We start from the raw sequence: 18183 nt of genomic DNA on the forward strand, positions 1-18183 counted from the left end.
GAACGAGTCTACTGGCGTACAGTACTTGGTATTGTTGTGTTTGAAGTGTGAGTGAGCCAGTGTAATTACAGGCACAAGGGACATAACATCTTAGTTCCCAAGGTTGGTGGCTCATTGATGATGTAAGCGATGGTTAAAATTTCTTACAATGCCAATGTCTATGAGCATTGGTGACCAATTACCATCAAATGGCCCATATGCTCGTCCGCCTTCCTATTCTAAAAAAAAAAAAGAAAACGGTCAGGATATAAAAGAAAATTATTTATGTAAATGGCGTCTAATCTCATGCCATCTCTCTCGCATACTATTCCTATCTCAGTTCCACGCGTTAAAGGTACGAAATAAAGTACGCCAACATAAAATTTGCATTTCAAGCAATCGTTATTTTTACGTACGGATTTTTACGTACGGAATACTTTCGGATTGTTTTATTATAATGTGTTATTTTTTTAATATCGTTACTGTTAGTGTTACGTATTGATTGGAGAGAAATCACTGACAAAGTAGAGCGGTTTTAATAACAGACCTTTATTGTAACGGCTCTACTTATAAACGTTATTAAGGGAGTGTTTAATAAAACTATGCTGTGTCTTCTTTTTTTCAAATTTGTAATCAAAAACAAAAGAAAGAAAACAATCAGTGTTTGTCTAAGCAACGTTTATAAGTAAGGCCGTTAGTGTTAAGTACTATGTAAATCTTATATAATTAACTTACCTGCTTAATATAATTTAAGAACGCCAAAAACTTATCTGATTACGCAATTTATAATAATTATATTATATTTTTTTTTTCTTCTCAATATTTTCTTTATTGGCAAATATTGTTGGTATCCAAACTGTAGGAAGGTCACGACAAACACGTATAAGTATATTTTGATGTACTTTATTCTCGAAATATTCCAAATCTATTTTTTAAGATTCGATGAAATGTAAAGAAACCAAGTAGTTACTCTATTTCACAAATGCTATTATAATATAAAATATAATATTAAAATATGTAATTTTTGTATTGTAAATCAGTCAAAATGTATTGTTTAATAAATGATTGAAAAAATAATTTATTTAAATCTCCAACAGTTGTACATAACATACATTAAAACACGATTTCCATTAACTTAAAACTAACACAGGAGGATTACAGGATTCCCAAACACCATTCCCAAACACAGTTACATAAAGTGGTAACAAAATATTTAAAAAAAAAACAAAACAGAAATATTTACATAAAAATGTAAATTATGTACAATAAAAATTATCTTGTATCTCAATGTAAATGACTCATTCTAATTACACCAACTTGGCACTAACATCAGTTTTATATTACATATAAAAGCCTCTAATAAAAAATATATTAAAGTTACTTTTCACATGCATTTTATTTTTAAAGGATTACATTTAAAATATATCTACTTTGAGCTAAAAAGGCTAACATAATCAAATACCAGTGGCTACGGCAAGTGGAACCGCTAAAAATACTGCCCTACATTTAATAGTCTGGATATGTATGAAAAACCAATTGGATTAATATAATTTAAAACAATCAGCAGTACGCGATTCGATTTTATAGTACGCCTCATGTCACGTTGTTATCCATATTTTTGCCTAGAGAAAGCATTTGAAAGTTATATATGCTGAATTTTTGTTTAAAGTTTTTTCGCCGCTGATATGATGAAAATAATTTAAAAACATATTACGCTCACTTATGCTGTACCGAATTTGAATCCGTTATCATCGGTTAAGCTTAACACGTTTATCTGCTCCACTGGGTTTTATCGGGACTGCTATATTAACTTAAGCCATACGTTTATCTTTAACTACAAACGCCTAACAAAGCTTGTAAATTATCACAGTGCGCAGTTTCAATTCATTATTTTCCAATAATATTGCTGATTCTAATCCAAATACATTCCAATATTCAAGTTAGATGAGATTACGTTTCTATACCAATATCGCTAAACAATCCAAAAGTCCACAGAACAAAACGCAATGGATATGCCATCTAACACTTCTTTATTTTTCAATTAATTGGTTCTAGTGGCTAAACTTGAACAAACTTGAAACTCAGGCGAGTACTGTGAAAACATTGTGAAATAAACTGCATATGTCAGATAATATTCAGCTTTAATAAATAAAGAATAAGCAATATATATATGAAAAGAAGATGAGGCCTAAGCTTGGTAGCGGGACAATTACTATCTTCATATAGTGTTTGTAAATAACGTCATGTATCTAATATACAAAGAGTTACTATTTACCTATTAAAGTAAATAGTAAAGTAATAGCCTGTGAATATCCTACCGTCTTGCAAAGATATCCTTTCACTTTTTTTATTTATTTATTTAATAGAAACACTAACAACATACATATAAAATGGTGGCATACATAACATCCAAAGAGAAAAAATCAACTTCTGATATGTATATCGATTATAAGTGTACACAACATTCACAAAATATCGCGTCAACATAAAATAAAGTAAAAAATAATATTGACCTATGCTTTCTTCATTAAAACAATATGAAAAAAATACATAAAAAAAAATCATAAAAAAAAAAACTTCACTTTGAGAAGAAGGCTTCGAGCTTATTTCACCATACACATGTGGCAGAATTTCAGCCAAATTATATACATGCAGATTTTCTCACGATATTTTCCTTACCCGCTGAGCACGAAATGAATTATAAAAACAAATTAAGCACATAAAAATTTCATAGCGGTTTATTCGTTACATCATTTTATTTTACACATTGAACTTTTTATATCTATTCGTTGAACACATGCCACTTCCATCCATTGTTCTGTGATGCTACAATGGTAATCGTTGTATGCGATTTGTTTCAAAATGTTCAATGAGTATGCTTTGATGTTCGTGTGCAATTTGTTCGGTAAATAGAACGCAGTCAGCGATGGGTTATGGCCATACATACATAATATGTGTGTATATCTATTGTACTATTATTTTGTGCCTTATCCGTTTCATTGATGCGTTCTTCGAAGCATATCACAACCCGGAGTTAGAAAGTTAACAAAACGCTGAAACAAAATACGGAAAACCGTGACTGATTTCAGTTTGGACTTTTTTTTTTAAATAGGTATAAGAACGGCCAAATGAGTCGCTTGATTGTAAATGGTCACCATAACCCATATACATTAACGCTGTTAGAAATATTAGACCGTTCCTTACATCGCCCATGCGCCTCCAACCTTAGAAAGTATGATGTTATGTCCCTTTTTTTTGTGTGTTCTATGCTTGTGCTTGTTCCTTGGGCTCACTCACACTTCAAACCGGAACATAACAATACTAATTATTGCTATTTAGCGGTGAAATATCAGATGAGTGGGTGGTACCTACCGAGATGGGCTTGCACATAGCCCACCACCAAGTAATAACAATGAGAACATATAGAGTTCAATTGGCGTACACACTTGTGCATTATAATTTATACTGCGGCGTTTAAAAATCTATTATATAATTTGTTCACTGAACATTTTCACTAAATGTAATTATTCTGGCCATTGATCGAACAGCACAATGGTTGTTAATAATGAATTCTAAAAACGGATCACATTTGAACTTGGACAAGCACCTAACTCAGTAATCATCTTATAAATCAACCTTCAATTACATAGACCCTAAAACGTCGCCAGAATCATTTTCTGGCCTCCAAATGGCTACCTCTTTGGTCGCTACGTGACCGAAATGGTGAATAAATCGCGCAGAATGGTCTGCGCTAGTTCAGCCTATTATTGCACCCTCTGATTTATGCCATGTAATCAAGTGTTTGAGTGCGGGACAATTGCTGAATGCGGGATCCGTGAGCTCTGCGACATTTGTCAGGAAAAGTTATTTTATTTAGGTACATTTGCCTTTCCAATTTTTTTTTTTTTGACTAGTAATAAAATTTTGGCGAATGTCCAAATTTAATAGAAGTATTATGTAAATTTTCTTTTACTTATTTTATTGAAGAACATAAGAAAGTATTTAGCTTAATATCTTAAAAAATTCGTACCTTATTTAATCGTTATTTATGTACAGCCTCTAGAGTGTTGTTGGGAGCGATATTAGGATTTTTATAATGTAGGAGATCGTTAGTTGCATATTAAATTTTAGTTTCTGAACATTCTCCAGGCGGGTATTCTACAAGTATATTTAATAAGTTGCATCAACGCTATTCATAATGGAATATACTAAAATCACTTATGGTCAAAATTTGAGCATTTTTTGAAAACGCCTATAATTTCTAAAAATAGTGTGATAGAATTTTAAAGATGTTTTTACCCAGGAGACATTTTTACTGTGACCTTAATTGGTTCACGATTCACAATCCATTTTCTAAGCGGTCTTATCAACAAAGTTGATAAGACCGCTTATACATAATGTTCACGTTATGACTAGTATTATGCTTCTTGTCACCGATATTTTTAAAAGACATTCGACCTCGAATTCGAATTTGGCAGATACCTAAATTCATGTTAGTAACAGCCTGTTAATGTCCCACTGCTGGGCTAAAGCCTCCTCTCCCTTTTGAGGAGAAGGTTGTGGAGCTTATTCCACCACGCTGCTCCAATGTGGGTTGGTAGAATACACATGTGGCAGAATTTCAATGAAATTAGACACATGCAGGTTTCCTCACGATGTTTTCCTTCACCGTTAAGCACGAGATGAATTATAATCACAAATTAAGCACATGAAAATACAGTGGTGCTTGCCCGGGTTTGAACCCACGATCATCGGATAAGATTCACGCGTTCTAACCACTGGGCCATCTCGGCTTTTTCATGTTAAGCTCAATCAAATGAACGGACTAACAAAATAAACATTAATTTTATTCTAGACGAGAGTAGTTGAGATGCATGTATAGAATCTAGTGTAATAAAATGTTTTTTTATGAAAATATATAAATACATATGAATCGATGATAATAATAATTATCATTCGAAGTATATTAAATTCAACAACAGATATACAATATTATGTAACATAATAATATATATATATATATATATATATATATATATATATATATATATATATATAGATAATAATATATCCAATATTTTGGCCATTTTGGCCACGACCACCAGTCGTGGCCAAAATGGCCAAAATATTGTGACCAACAGATATACAATATTATGTAACATAATAATATATATATATATATATATATATATATATATATAGATAATAATATATCCAATATTTTGGCCATTTTGGCCACGACCACCAGTCTCCAGGGAGATTAGCCAAATGCGTTGGACATATTATAGTGCACAGGTAAACAAACACAGATGCACTCTTTATTTCCTTACTCGTATTATGCGATGAGACAGCAATCCAACTCAACCGGAAAGACTTCAGACACATGACCAACGGTTGTACGTGTTTTCCGAGGCACGGAAGTTTAACTTCTTGACTATGTAACTGCGAGACTCTAGCTATTACAAAGTATCTGTGTTTACACAAAATCAAAAACCTAAAACATTTTTAATGGCCCGAACCAGAGCTTAAACCAAGGACCTCGGGCCTCTATTATATCTAGCCACTAGACCAATGAGGCAGTCACATAATATTATATACTAGTGTTCGCTTAGTGATCTAAATTCGATCGTAATTATTGAAAATTTGAGAAAAATATGAATTTTCAAAATAAGAACATTTTTTACTACTTTGGTTTCACTCTTTATTTAATTATTTTACACAAAATCAAAAAAATAAAACAGTTGGCAAACAGAGACGAAAAAGATATTGAACTGTTGAGTCTTTACTCATTTACATATTGATAAAATAATACAAGATAAAACAATATTGACTGTTATTCAAATAAACAAACAAATACAGAACAACTATATAGTCTAGACTTAGCTACGCCAGACAGTTGACTTGACTAGAAGTAAAATAATATGAGAAAACAATGTTGCAAATTCGAGTCATCCATCAGACGGGTAGTTTTTATTTTTCATTTATTTCTTTTTATAATGGCATCTATTCCGTTATATTTTACTCTCGCCTGCTGCTATTGACGTGTGATTGCGTGAATGTATCAGCGTTATGGTAAAATAAATCGCGAAATGTCATCCTGTGCGAATTCGAGCCAATTATATTGAGGTGCTGATTTATGTCACAGTTTTAATGTGTTCGTATATTATGTACGCTATTGTTTAGTTCAAAATTATCACTATTAATAAATCAATTGATATGTACACCCATTATATACTAGTGTGTAGAATACATGCCATCAGTATTTTTTTTTTTATAGATAAGGAAGGCGGACGAGCATATGGGCCACCTGATGGTAAGTGGTCACCAACGCTCTTAGACATTGGCATTGTGAGAAATGTCAACCATCGCTTACATATCCAATGCGCCACCAACCTTGGGAACTAAGATTTTATGTCCCTTGTGCCTGTAATTACACTGGCTCACTCACCCTTCAAACCGGAACACAACAATATCAAGTATTGCTGTTTACGGTAGAATATCTGATGAGTGGGTGGTACCTACCCAGACGAGCTTGCACAAAGCCCTACCACCAGTAATATATATATATATATATAGTATATAATGATAATTCTACCGCAAAGCACCAATACTTAGTACAGTTTATATTTATTTTAAATAAGCATTCCTTAATTTTTTACGCTGACATATATAATATATTTATGTATGACATAGTAAGCCCGCCATCGGAATTTATAGTAATTAATCTAAAAACTAAATTAAATAGCCAGAATTTAACTACCGTGCCTAATGTGTGCGCAAACACAGATGTTATCCATATTTACGGCTTCACGTGCTTCCGGACAGATACTGAGATACTTTGGCCGAAGAAATCAATTTATTTGGCTTGACCTGAAATTTGAACCCTCAGTAACTGCAGTCTTATAAATTAACTTTGACACTAACGACACAGTTAATATAATATAAATACTTAATTAAAAACTTTATTACTCGAAATATTTAATTGACTTTCAAATTTGGTTACTTTATACAATCAACGTTATTAAATTAACAAAACACTTTCATTTGTCAAACAAATTTTATTTTAACAATATATGGTTGTTATAAAAGTTGAACAGTGAAGTTGGATTCATTATGAGCGAACTGTTCATCGTAACTTTTTATAGGTCGTATTGCGAGCGAGTTTTTCGAGACTGCAGGTTGCAGACTTGCTACGTACAGTCGGCTGCTTATCCAGGCGTGTATCCGAGAAATTTACATTGCAGGTACAGTTTTAAGAAAGTTACTTATAAGAGTGTACGCTTTTTGTAAATAATTGTGGCATTAAGCCCCGCAATTATTGCGAGTAGTTTTACCTCGTTCATGATTTTTTTTTTACATTTCGGCATACAATTTCTACATTTACCTTGAGACCGACCTTATAAACGTTGCTTAGCGGCTTTTTACTTAAACACTTTTTTTAATTTTTTGATTTGATTTTACATTCGAAATAAGTCAATAAAGCACTGTTTAACTAATCACCTGCAGACAATTTTTATAAGTAAGGTCGAATATTATTCTTGTTTGACTTAAAAATTTGATAGATAGATAGATGTTAGATAAGATCAATAACAACAATAGTACTATTTATTGTACGCAACAATGATAAAAAATCTTACAATATAAATAACATAATAAGGCGACTCCAATCGATAGGAACGATCCCTTCCAGACAACATTACTATATAACCTTGGCAGAGTCAATCTAAATTAAAGTGGTGCGTAACACACGGAGTAATATTACAATATAACGATTCTGCCCATACAGTTCAGTGTGTTGTTCATTATACATAAATATAACCCTAAATTGTGTTATGTTTCTGCTCCCTAGATATCACTTAAACACGAGGCTGCCCTATATAAAGCTGTACATAGAGAATGAGGAGTTCAACATAGACGGGCAACGTTGCGAGAACATTATGACGTGTCCCATGCGACCAATCACATCAGGTGAGGCTAGAGCACCCTATATAATTTTACAGGTATATTGACAATAATTATGAATTAGAAACATTCATACGTAGAAAATAATTGGTATAATCTGCATTGTACATAAATTATCTCACACATAATATGTTACTAAGCAAGTAAGTAAATTAAAGTGTATAAAAGACTTGTCCTAATTAGGTATTCAAGCAAATTTACACACACATTAACGTACAAACGTTGTACAGTGAACAAACACAAACTTATTACCCTTACTCGACTGCATAACAGTAAATTACTCTTTTATGGAAATGTTAAGTGACTTCGCAACAGGATCCCAGAAAAAGTATGAATTGTTGTTAGCGAGTTTATTAATAATGTCCATCTATAAATGATATAAGTAATAACAGTATATTTTACATGAATAAATAAAACAATAGATAATTATACCAACGGTAATCTTGGGTATTCATTAAATACATAAATATATGTAAAAATGTATTTCATAGTCTGTTAGTATTTTTATATACTTAGATTTATGTAAAATAATCATGTTAAAATTACTAAAACAATATTTTGTATATCAATGGTCAAATGATTATATTGAAATAATTAATTTACTTAGATATATTGAATATATGTTATTTTATAGATTTTTCTTTTAAAATTTATGGGATATTTTTAATATCCTCGGAACATCTTTAGAAGATATAATAGCTAAATTTTGCACCAAAGAAAAATGTTCCACAAAAGTCACACTAAGTTATATAAGAATAGTACCAACTTTGTGTCAAGTTTGACCACAATGGCCTTATAAATAAATGATACGAGGATATTGTTTGCGATATAAAGAAGAGTCAACATGTTGTAGCAAATAAGTGCTGCACTTTTACAAAGCAAACTTCAGTCACGAACAAAAATATATTCATAAAACAATAAAAAAGTTAGAAACATCTGCAATTTGTTTGCAGACATTATTGTAGCTACGAATTTTCTTACATCTTCTAAATTATATTTTCGTTACTATATCTATTGTTTATTTTATCTTCATTTTTATAAGTTTCAAAAAGGACTTATATCTGAATAAATGTAAATGTGTAGTTACAAATTATGCTAAATAATATTATATGGATAAGACTGACTCTCATCTTGAGATCTCTGAAACTATGTCTGATTGACTTGACTTTATATAACAATACAGAAGAATATGAAATATAAAAAGAAATCCTGCTGAGCTTCTTTCGCTGGTTCTTCTCGGGTCTGAGGTATTTATTTCCGAACCAGTGATAGATTTATGATAGTCAATAAGAAAGTGTAATTCTATATATAAGCTTCTAAATTGAATAAATATTTTTGATTTGATTTAGCATAATTACTCTTTCGAGACGTAGACGCTTACTAAAAATTTTACGCACATTCTATATATAATTAATATTTATATTATTAATGTTATCTGTAGGAAATCATAATAAAATTAGAATGTTTATACTTTTAGATAAGTATTACAAAACACTGGACTATTGTTACTTCAAAATCTTTTCTAAAGGAAAAAAATTTAATTATAAATTCTTTATTCAAATAAGATTTCGAAAAAAATATAAATACATGTACTAATATATCTTCCTTGCATACTTTTACAATGTAACGAGGGTACAAAAAGTTTTGACAGTTGCTAAGAATGTAATATCGGTTAGAAGTTTTGGAAGGCCGTCAGAGATTTAATGTCTATTATTGGATGTCCGTTATTTATGATCGTTATAAATTACAAGTTCACCTTACCTAGAATAACGATAGAAAAATTATTGGTAACTAGGTTTTTCTTATGGACGTATTTTCGAATAGATTTGCCTTTAATTTCGATAGATTAAAAATATATTGTTTATATGTTATATTTTAAAATCAAATTCTTTAAGTACGTTAACTATCCACAGGTATTCTTTTCATATTTTATTGTTGTATTTGTAAATCACAAGTTTATAAATCGTTTGATAAATTAATCAGTATGTACATATTTAATAAATATATATACAGATATATATTGAAGTTGAAGCAAGAACATTGAAATTTATTCAGTAGTTCTATAAACAAGATAATTCTTAGGTAGTTGTATATTGTACACTTTAAGCTTTCGCGAGATAGTTTGTTCAATATAATATTATTCGAGTCTCAAATGCGATAGTATTTTTATTTTATTTGCCTATCATTTCGACAGATATATATACTTGTCACGAACTGACAGTGAGCTTGTGACCACAGCAGATAATTGAAATGGTCCTTTTATATTGCTGAAATTATTATATTATACTGAATTCAAACTAAAGAAAAAGTTTTTTTAATTTGAATATTAATTGAATTAAAATAAATAAAACTATATATAAATTGAAGACAAAACACACCGTCCAAGTACTTGTTCTATAGCATTGTATCTAAGACGCTAGCACTATCTCTCTGAACCGCTAGACTCAGTTTTAGAAAGGTCTTTTATTACATATTTTGTAACTGTTGACCACAGCCTAATATTTCAAACCCAGCACCGTAAATTCATAATCTAATAAACCGTTAGAAAAAAATAAAGTTAGTTAATTAGCAACTTGTACTATTTCTTTTACTCTTCATTGCGTATTTTACATTTCTATGTCAATACATGTTTTTTGTTTTAGGTTCAGAAAATTGTCCATACGATTACATCAGGATATACGATGGTAAAGACGAATCAGCATCCGTGATCGGAACTTTCTGTGGCATGGGAAAGTTTCCCTACTCCATTATCGGCACGTCCCAGGACCTGTTTGTTGAGTTCGTCAGCTCACCTGCGGGTACGAAGTGAATGAACTAGTTAATTTAGCAATTTCCTAGATATTATGATAGATTGCTGTCGATTTCAAAGTTGAACGTGAACGATGTGTAACGATATTGTTTTCGTGGTTGCACTTATTAATATCACGTTGTAAATATATTGACGTGATAAAACGTAAACCAAGTTATTAAAATATCGTGCAATAAATTGTAGATTAAATTGAAAAAACATTGGGGTGGCAAAGCGAATTCACTATGACGCAAATATTATTTGTAAATCGACAAGCAACTTCGCTAAAAGTAACTTACAAGATATGTCTGTAGTTTATCTTATGCTTTTCTCTTTTTGTTACGACTACGTTTGACAACTTTATAACATATTAGATCCTTTAATGTTACTTTCAAACAGGACCACTATTAAATACGGGATTCCATTTCAACGTTGGTAACTGGCCTGGTCATGTGGAAGCTCCAGGCTCCAAAATTGGAAACTGCGACTGGCTACTGACAGCAGAGTCATTGAAGAAATCCGGTGATACGGAAGGGATATTTCTTTCTGTTGCGCATTGGTACCCACCACACACATCGTGTACTTATCTAATGCAAGGTTTTCCCGGTCAAGTTGTGAGATTATACTTTCCAAGGTAAATATTAAATCGAACTTTATCAACTATCATATCGAACAACAGAAATTACAATTATCTGATTACATAACAAAAACGTAAATAATTTAAATTGATCGTGTGAACGAATATGCCCACTTTTAAAACGTTTTTATTCCTTGCAGTTTTCGAATAAACCGAATAGAATCCCCTATATCACCATGGACGGGTGACTGCGGAGAATCACTTACGCTATACGATGCGCCCAGACCTGATGACGCGAAGATAATCAAAACATTCTGCGACACTTTTAGCAGACCAATGGAGAAGCACGACTTTGTGTCTACTGGAAATGCGATGTTTGTGAGATTTGAAAGTAAGACTGGGAGTTACAGTGGGTGAGTGTGACAAATTATTTATCTTACAAGTATTATCGTTCACTAAGCTAATATATTTGGGGTAGACGCTATGCTTTATAACACCATATCTAAAAATATTTGGTATACTTCTACAGCATCATAATTGTTTGATGCTAACCATTCTTGGTTTTCCGCCACTATACGGCTTCTATTGGAACTAAATTCTTAAGGTATTAAAGTATTTGGTTAGAACTAGATATTTGGTTACGACACTCTCGGATGCAGATTGTATGGTTTTATCCTACTCTGTGACTAATTTTGTAATTTAATCATACAAATATATACGTAATTGTAACAATGTAATGAAAAAGGAATCAAAATACTTATTCTAAGACCATAATAAAAAAATCTTCTTAAGAAATATATATGTTAATATTTGATCCAGAAAATTGTACAAATACGGTTAACGCAGAGAATTAAAAAAAATTCTATTAATAACAATATTAATTACTTGAATTACAATCAGGTTGTTCCAAAAATCGTTTGAAGAATTTCGAATAACCAAAATTTCTCCAGATCTTTAACATTCAAATAAAGGTAAACATTGCTATTTGTATGTAATCATAAACAATCATGTCACAACATTCAACATCGACTGTATTTACTTGGTTAATAGTTTCCATTATAAAGCTGCCACATTCACGTGTTCAGCATCGCGTGTCAGTTATAATATTCGCAATACTATAAGGAAAACCTTAGAAGCCAAGTCGGGAAGGCAACAAAAGTCAATACAATAATAGAACTCGATTACACAATTTCGGTTGTAACATTATTAGTGAAGTATTTCACATTGATTTGAGAAACGGATGAAAATGGTGCGAATCAATAGAATTATGTTCGCAAATGCTGGTATTACTAGAGAATTAGGTCAAGTATATTTAGATTGAGAAATAAAGTTTCATATGTACGTTTGTTAATAGAATATTTAATTCGGTATTTTATGTTTAACTTAACTAGATTTAATTTTATGTAAATTTTCGTAGTACAGATAAAAATATTTAATCGTTTATTTATCCCCATTTCAAAGCTAATGACAGATCCATCGCACAAAAATATCTAAATGGTAAAATAAAAGATTGCAATTTTAATGTTTAGTAATAATTCCAGTTCGTCTCTCTACTATTGGGCTCATTATGACTTTTTCAACAATACGAGATTCGGAGAACCGGTGCAGGGAACCGCTTGTGATGAAGTAATAGCTTCATGGAAGCAGAGAGCTGGTAGGCTAAGATCTCCCTTGAACACGCTTGTATATAAACAGGCTCCACCCGGTGAAGATGTCCACTGTCTGTACAGATTTGTCACGGACAAGAGGATTTATGCGAGAGTTATATTAACCATATTGAGTGTCAACTTCAAGGTAATAACTTCAATGATTCTATATTATTTATGTATTTAACAAAATTAGAAATACAGAGCCTAATTTCAATTTCATATAACACCTCAGGTAACAATTTCCATTTAGTATTACTGTTGTTGTTGGAAATATGAGCGCTTTAAGGGACCACAGGGAACTATTTAATATGCAAATCGAAATAAAAAGTTATAGCTGCATTTTGTCTGCGTACTTTAAACGTTAAATGCAAAACCCAATGTTCCGTTAAATTGCCCATAAACTCTACCTCCAGTAAAATAGTAGATTGTTATAGCCTTAGCTTCGTGGGTTTCGCGCATTATAAATGGTGATATTTACTCAACTAGAGACACGAAACGACTTAATAGAAAGACTTGTTATATAAAGCCCCAATATAAAAAAATAATAATTCGCCATAGCAGGGATTGATCTCGCGATAGTAAGATTATTAACCAGGTGTGTGTTGTACTTTAGGCATTAAAAGTTTTTTTTTTTACAGGAACACCCATATACACCTGTTTCCTGTCAAAATTGCTATGAAGACAGAGCTGATAAATTAATTATCTGGGAACCATTTCCTGGTGGTAAAACAATTAATACGTCTATGGGTATCACAACTACACCTTTACCATTACATTTAGCGGTACAAAGGTCTCTTGGCTCATGTCTCTGTGCCAAGCATTCTAATACTGTATCTCGTGCAAGACCATATAGAGTGGTTTCATCAGGCGAAACATTGAATTTACAGCTTATCGTTGATAATGCACACGCTGCTGCTTCTTATTTTAAGAATCCCTCACCACTTTTTGAAGCTAGGTACGAGTTTGTTCATGGGCCACTTTGCGGACCACCAGTACTAGCTGCGGCTTTAGAAGGAGAAATAGTTTACCCACACTTAGAAGCATTAGGTTATACCGAACCTCCGAAAAGAATACAATGTATTTGGGATTTAGAAATTGAAGAAAAAAGAGATATATGGCTACACTTTGATAGTATCAAGTTTGCTTCACGTCATTGCGATGACGGTAATATTCAAATTTACCTACCTGGACGAATTGAACCGTACTTATCGGTTTGTGGTGAAAATGTATCCTTTGCCCGTGAGCTGCCACCGCTGTCAGCGGTCGAACTTGGTTTTGAATCTTTAGATGATCCCCTAGTTATGGAAAAAGAAAAGACCAGATCAATAAGAATAGTATTTATCGGAAGTGCATCACCTGCTCGTGCGTCTTTCAAAATCGCATGGACTGGTCTATTCCATTTACCCAAAAACTCTGATGGAACATTGATGACTTCACGTTTAACGGAAGGGGGCTCTACTATTTCTGATTCAGGTCACGGTTGTGATTTTATTTGTCCAGGCGAAGAAGCACTTTGCATTCCAGCTAGACTCATATGTAATGGTGTTATCAACTGCCCTAATGTTACGTCTGGAGAGAGAAAATTTTGGACAGCTGATGAAAAACGAGCTAGAGAAGCTTATTCCGAAAACAGCTTGCGTCGCCTCGGTTACTTAGATGCACTTAGTGGTATTCCATTGGGACAAATTCATGATGAAGCACCAGAACTTTGTGCTGGGGCAAGGAGTGCGGGAGGTGGGGACTGGTTAGCTCCAGCACTAGGAGCTGGACTAGCGATTGCTATTGGAGTGTGTGCATTAGCAGCTGCGTGGCGCCTGTGTTGCCGCAAACGATCTCCAGATGAGGAATCATTGGATTACTGACACGCGGCACGCGGTGCACCACATGCACCGCCGACTCTTCACTCGAGATCTTCTTCTAGAGATCTACACTTAGACTGGAGTCTACATTGACAGACACTTTATTGAGCGCCAGAGCCCTGCATTTTCCATTTCTAAATGACTGTTGATACCGTGAAGATCTCAGAACATTATGTTTAAATAGCATCTAACATTTTAAAGTTTTCGATTGTAATTTTGTAATTAATTTCACTTAGTAATTATTTTCGTACTAATAATAAGTATTAGGACTATATTTTAAATAGTTTGAATCACACTGATTTAGAATAATCCTAATGAAATCGAATGTTACTACTAACAAATTATTATAAGAATGTTACAAAATAGCAAAAATCAAAAATCTTACTGTTCTCTAAATCCATATTTGTTAGATTTTCTACGTCTATTAATTATGAGATTGGGTGATGGCGAAAGGCGCTCGAGTTATATTATCTGTATATATTATGAATGTATATACTCTTATATAGTTATCACTAATCCCTATATTTAAATAATGCTTCAAATGAATGATCATAGGTTAGTACACGGTGATAATAGACGTAGTTCTTAAGTAATTATCGATAGTATATAAGGTCGTAGTTGTTATTCATAATCCCTCGTACATTATAAGTTTGATATGTAATTTCTATTTTGATTGCAACAACATGACTTCTATAAATGTTTTACGAAATATTCCAAAAATCACGCTTCATCACTTTCAGCTGCTACGGTAATTATATCCATAAATTACAATCAAGTAAATTACAACGAAAACATTACAAATTTACTATTTTCAAGAAAATATCACATTAACTTAAAATAAGAACAAAAAAATATTAAAAGGACATAGTTTTAAAACTGAAAAAGTTTATGACACCTCAATGTAATAACCGGAGGTGCAGTCATGAGGTTTTGCAAAGTTGCACAATAAAAAGCAGGTGAACTTGTTCACTTCAAAGTAAGCTGAAAGTTACGGGTGGAACCATTCCGACTTCAAATTGTAAAAGTTTGAGTTACTAGTGAAGAAACTTTCGTCTTGATAATATTTTATTCCTAAATCAAGTTGTTGCTATATCGTACGACGTAACAGAAATACGGTGTAAATATTCCTAGAGGTTATAATATTTAATTAAGTAGCATCAAATATCTCATTCTCATTATTTATCACTGCCGTTACAAGTACTGTTCATAATTTATCTAATTTTAACTTTAGTATCATATTTTTCTTGTACTATAAGAGCTTGGTGATTAGATTACTTATCTACTGAATTCAGATCCTGTCATTTGATAAAAAATAAATGATACATTTTCATTATACAAACCACTCTAATCTTAAATCATATTTTAATCTCACATGCTACCTGTTATATAAATAATTCACTTAACAAATATATTCCAGACGACTCTTTTTCCATTTATACTAATGTTATAAATGCGAAAAAAACTGTCTATGTCTGTATTACGCTTGCACGAATAAACAATTAAAACGAATTTGATGAAATTTTATATGAAGCAAGCTTGAGCCCCAAGGTAGAACTTATATAGTACTTCCTAGCTCGCGGGTGTCAAACATATTATGATTTATTAATCACATTAATTATTATATTGGTGAGAACATAAAAAAAACTATAAGTTAATTAATATTCAACTCATTCGCAGAGTGTATCGATTTAAGATTTGAGTGTTAGTAAAATGGTAATTTTTCGTACGATTTTTGTCAGAGAATAGGGTGGGTGCAAGTAATTTGGCAATAATTTTTAATATTTTGCACTATTAGATTTGTATTTATAATATTATGATATGTATGCTGGTTATTATAAGAACTGCGCTGGAAATGACGAAATAATTATAACAAATACATATATAGACTGCCAGTAGAGCTTTGAGCAAGCTCGTTTGCAGCACCCACTCATCAGATATTATTCCGCAAAACAGCAGTAATTGGTATTGTTGTGTTCCAGTTTGATGGGTGAGTGAGCCAGTGTAATTACAGGCACATTATCACATAGCACATTAGTTCCAAGGTTGGTGGCGCATTGTTGATGTAAGCGATGGTTAATATTTCTTACAATGCCAATGTCTATGCGCGTTGGTGATCACATACCATCAGGTGGCCCATATGCTCGTCCGCCTTCCTATTCTATAAATATATATATATATTAATGCTTTCTGATATTCATTGAAAAATACATCGCTATAAATTTTTTTAGTACAGCGTATATACGTTATACGTGAAGTAGCTTTATTTGAGCTACATTGATTCCATTTTACTCGGTGCCGTTACCATACTTTATGTAAAGTATTACCTCTCCGTTTCAATAAAAACAATTAATAAGTAATAGAAATAATATGCGACGTACTCTTAATTTTTTTATTATTACCTTTTTTCTAAGCTATCTATCACAATTATTTTTTTATTTACAACAGTGTATTTAATAACACAATACTATAATAATAATAATAATATCCTAGGACATTTTTCACACACGGCCATCTGATCCCTAATTAAGCTTGTACAAAGCTTGTGCTATGGAAACCAGACAACTGATATACTACATATACTACTTTTCTTTTGTAAATACTTATATAGATAATTACACCCAGACTCAGGACAAACAAACATGTTCATGCACACAAATGTCTGTCCTCGATGGGAATCGAACCCACAACCTTCGGCGTGAAAGGAAAGTGTTCTACCAACCACGCCAACCGGCTCGACAAAGAATACTAAGAGAATCTTCGATTTTTTACAGAACATATGTTTTTAATTATATAACGATTTTTTTTACTTAATCGATACGCGGAAATGAGTGCGGGACAAGGCTGTGTTAAACAGGCATATAGGACTCTTTTCTCCACATACACAGGGCACACGAGTGGGAGGTATGCACGCGGCATATTTTTGTTGGTAACGCCAAATCGAGGAAGAACATATATCTTTTAAAATATAATAAAGCTAAACTAATATCTAACCGTGACATCAATTCCATCGCGCACAAAGAAATTTGGCAACTCCTTTCTTTGTCGCACTACCAAAAAACGGAATTCCTTACCAGCTCACGTGTTCCCCTCCTCTTACAACCCGGGTTCCTTCAAACGAGGCGTGAAGAGGCATCTTGCGGGCCGGCAAGGCGGGGATGGCTAGTACAGAACATTCTTCGTGACTGTACTGGCCGTCGTCGCGTTTGGACTCTACTACCACTTACCATCAGGTGGAGTAGAGTCATTTGCCATCCCGGGGCATATAAAAAAAAAAAATCTACTTTCAGTCTCAGAGTTGAGTCACTCTTTTTTTTAATCGTAATATAATATAATTTTTGTGTTAGTATAAACATAATTTATTAGCTATGT

The 18183-nt window shown here is 32.5% G+C and overlaps 1 protein-coding gene across 1 annotated transcript in view; it reads left to right on the forward strand.

Moving 5' to 3' along the window:
* Positions 1–15012, forward strand: part of LOC126770496 (uncharacterized) — a 96860-nt gene extending 81848 nt beyond the window's left edge. The window contains exons 6-12 of the mRNA XM_050489899.1: positions 7125–7223; positions 7829–7947; positions 10584–10739; positions 11129–11363; positions 11507–11719; positions 12848–13100; positions 13594–15012. Coding sequence (XP_050345856.1) covers positions 7125–7223; positions 7829–7947; positions 10584–10739; positions 11129–11363; positions 11507–11719; positions 12848–13100; positions 13594–14817 — 2299 coding nt within the window. The 3' untranslated portion in view covers positions 14818–15012. The remainder of the gene's footprint in view (positions 1–7124; positions 7224–7828; positions 7948–10583; positions 10740–11128; positions 11364–11506; positions 11720–12847; positions 13101–13593) is intronic.
* The last annotated feature ends 3171 nt before the right edge of the window (positions 15013–18183 follow it).

Source organism: Nymphalis io, chromosome 9 (assembly GCF_905147045.1).
Source record: "Nymphalis io chromosome 9, ilAglIoxx1.1, whole genome shotgun sequence".
In the NCBI taxonomy this organism is placed as follows: Eukaryota; Metazoa; Arthropoda; class Insecta; order Lepidoptera; family Nymphalidae; genus Nymphalis; species Nymphalis io.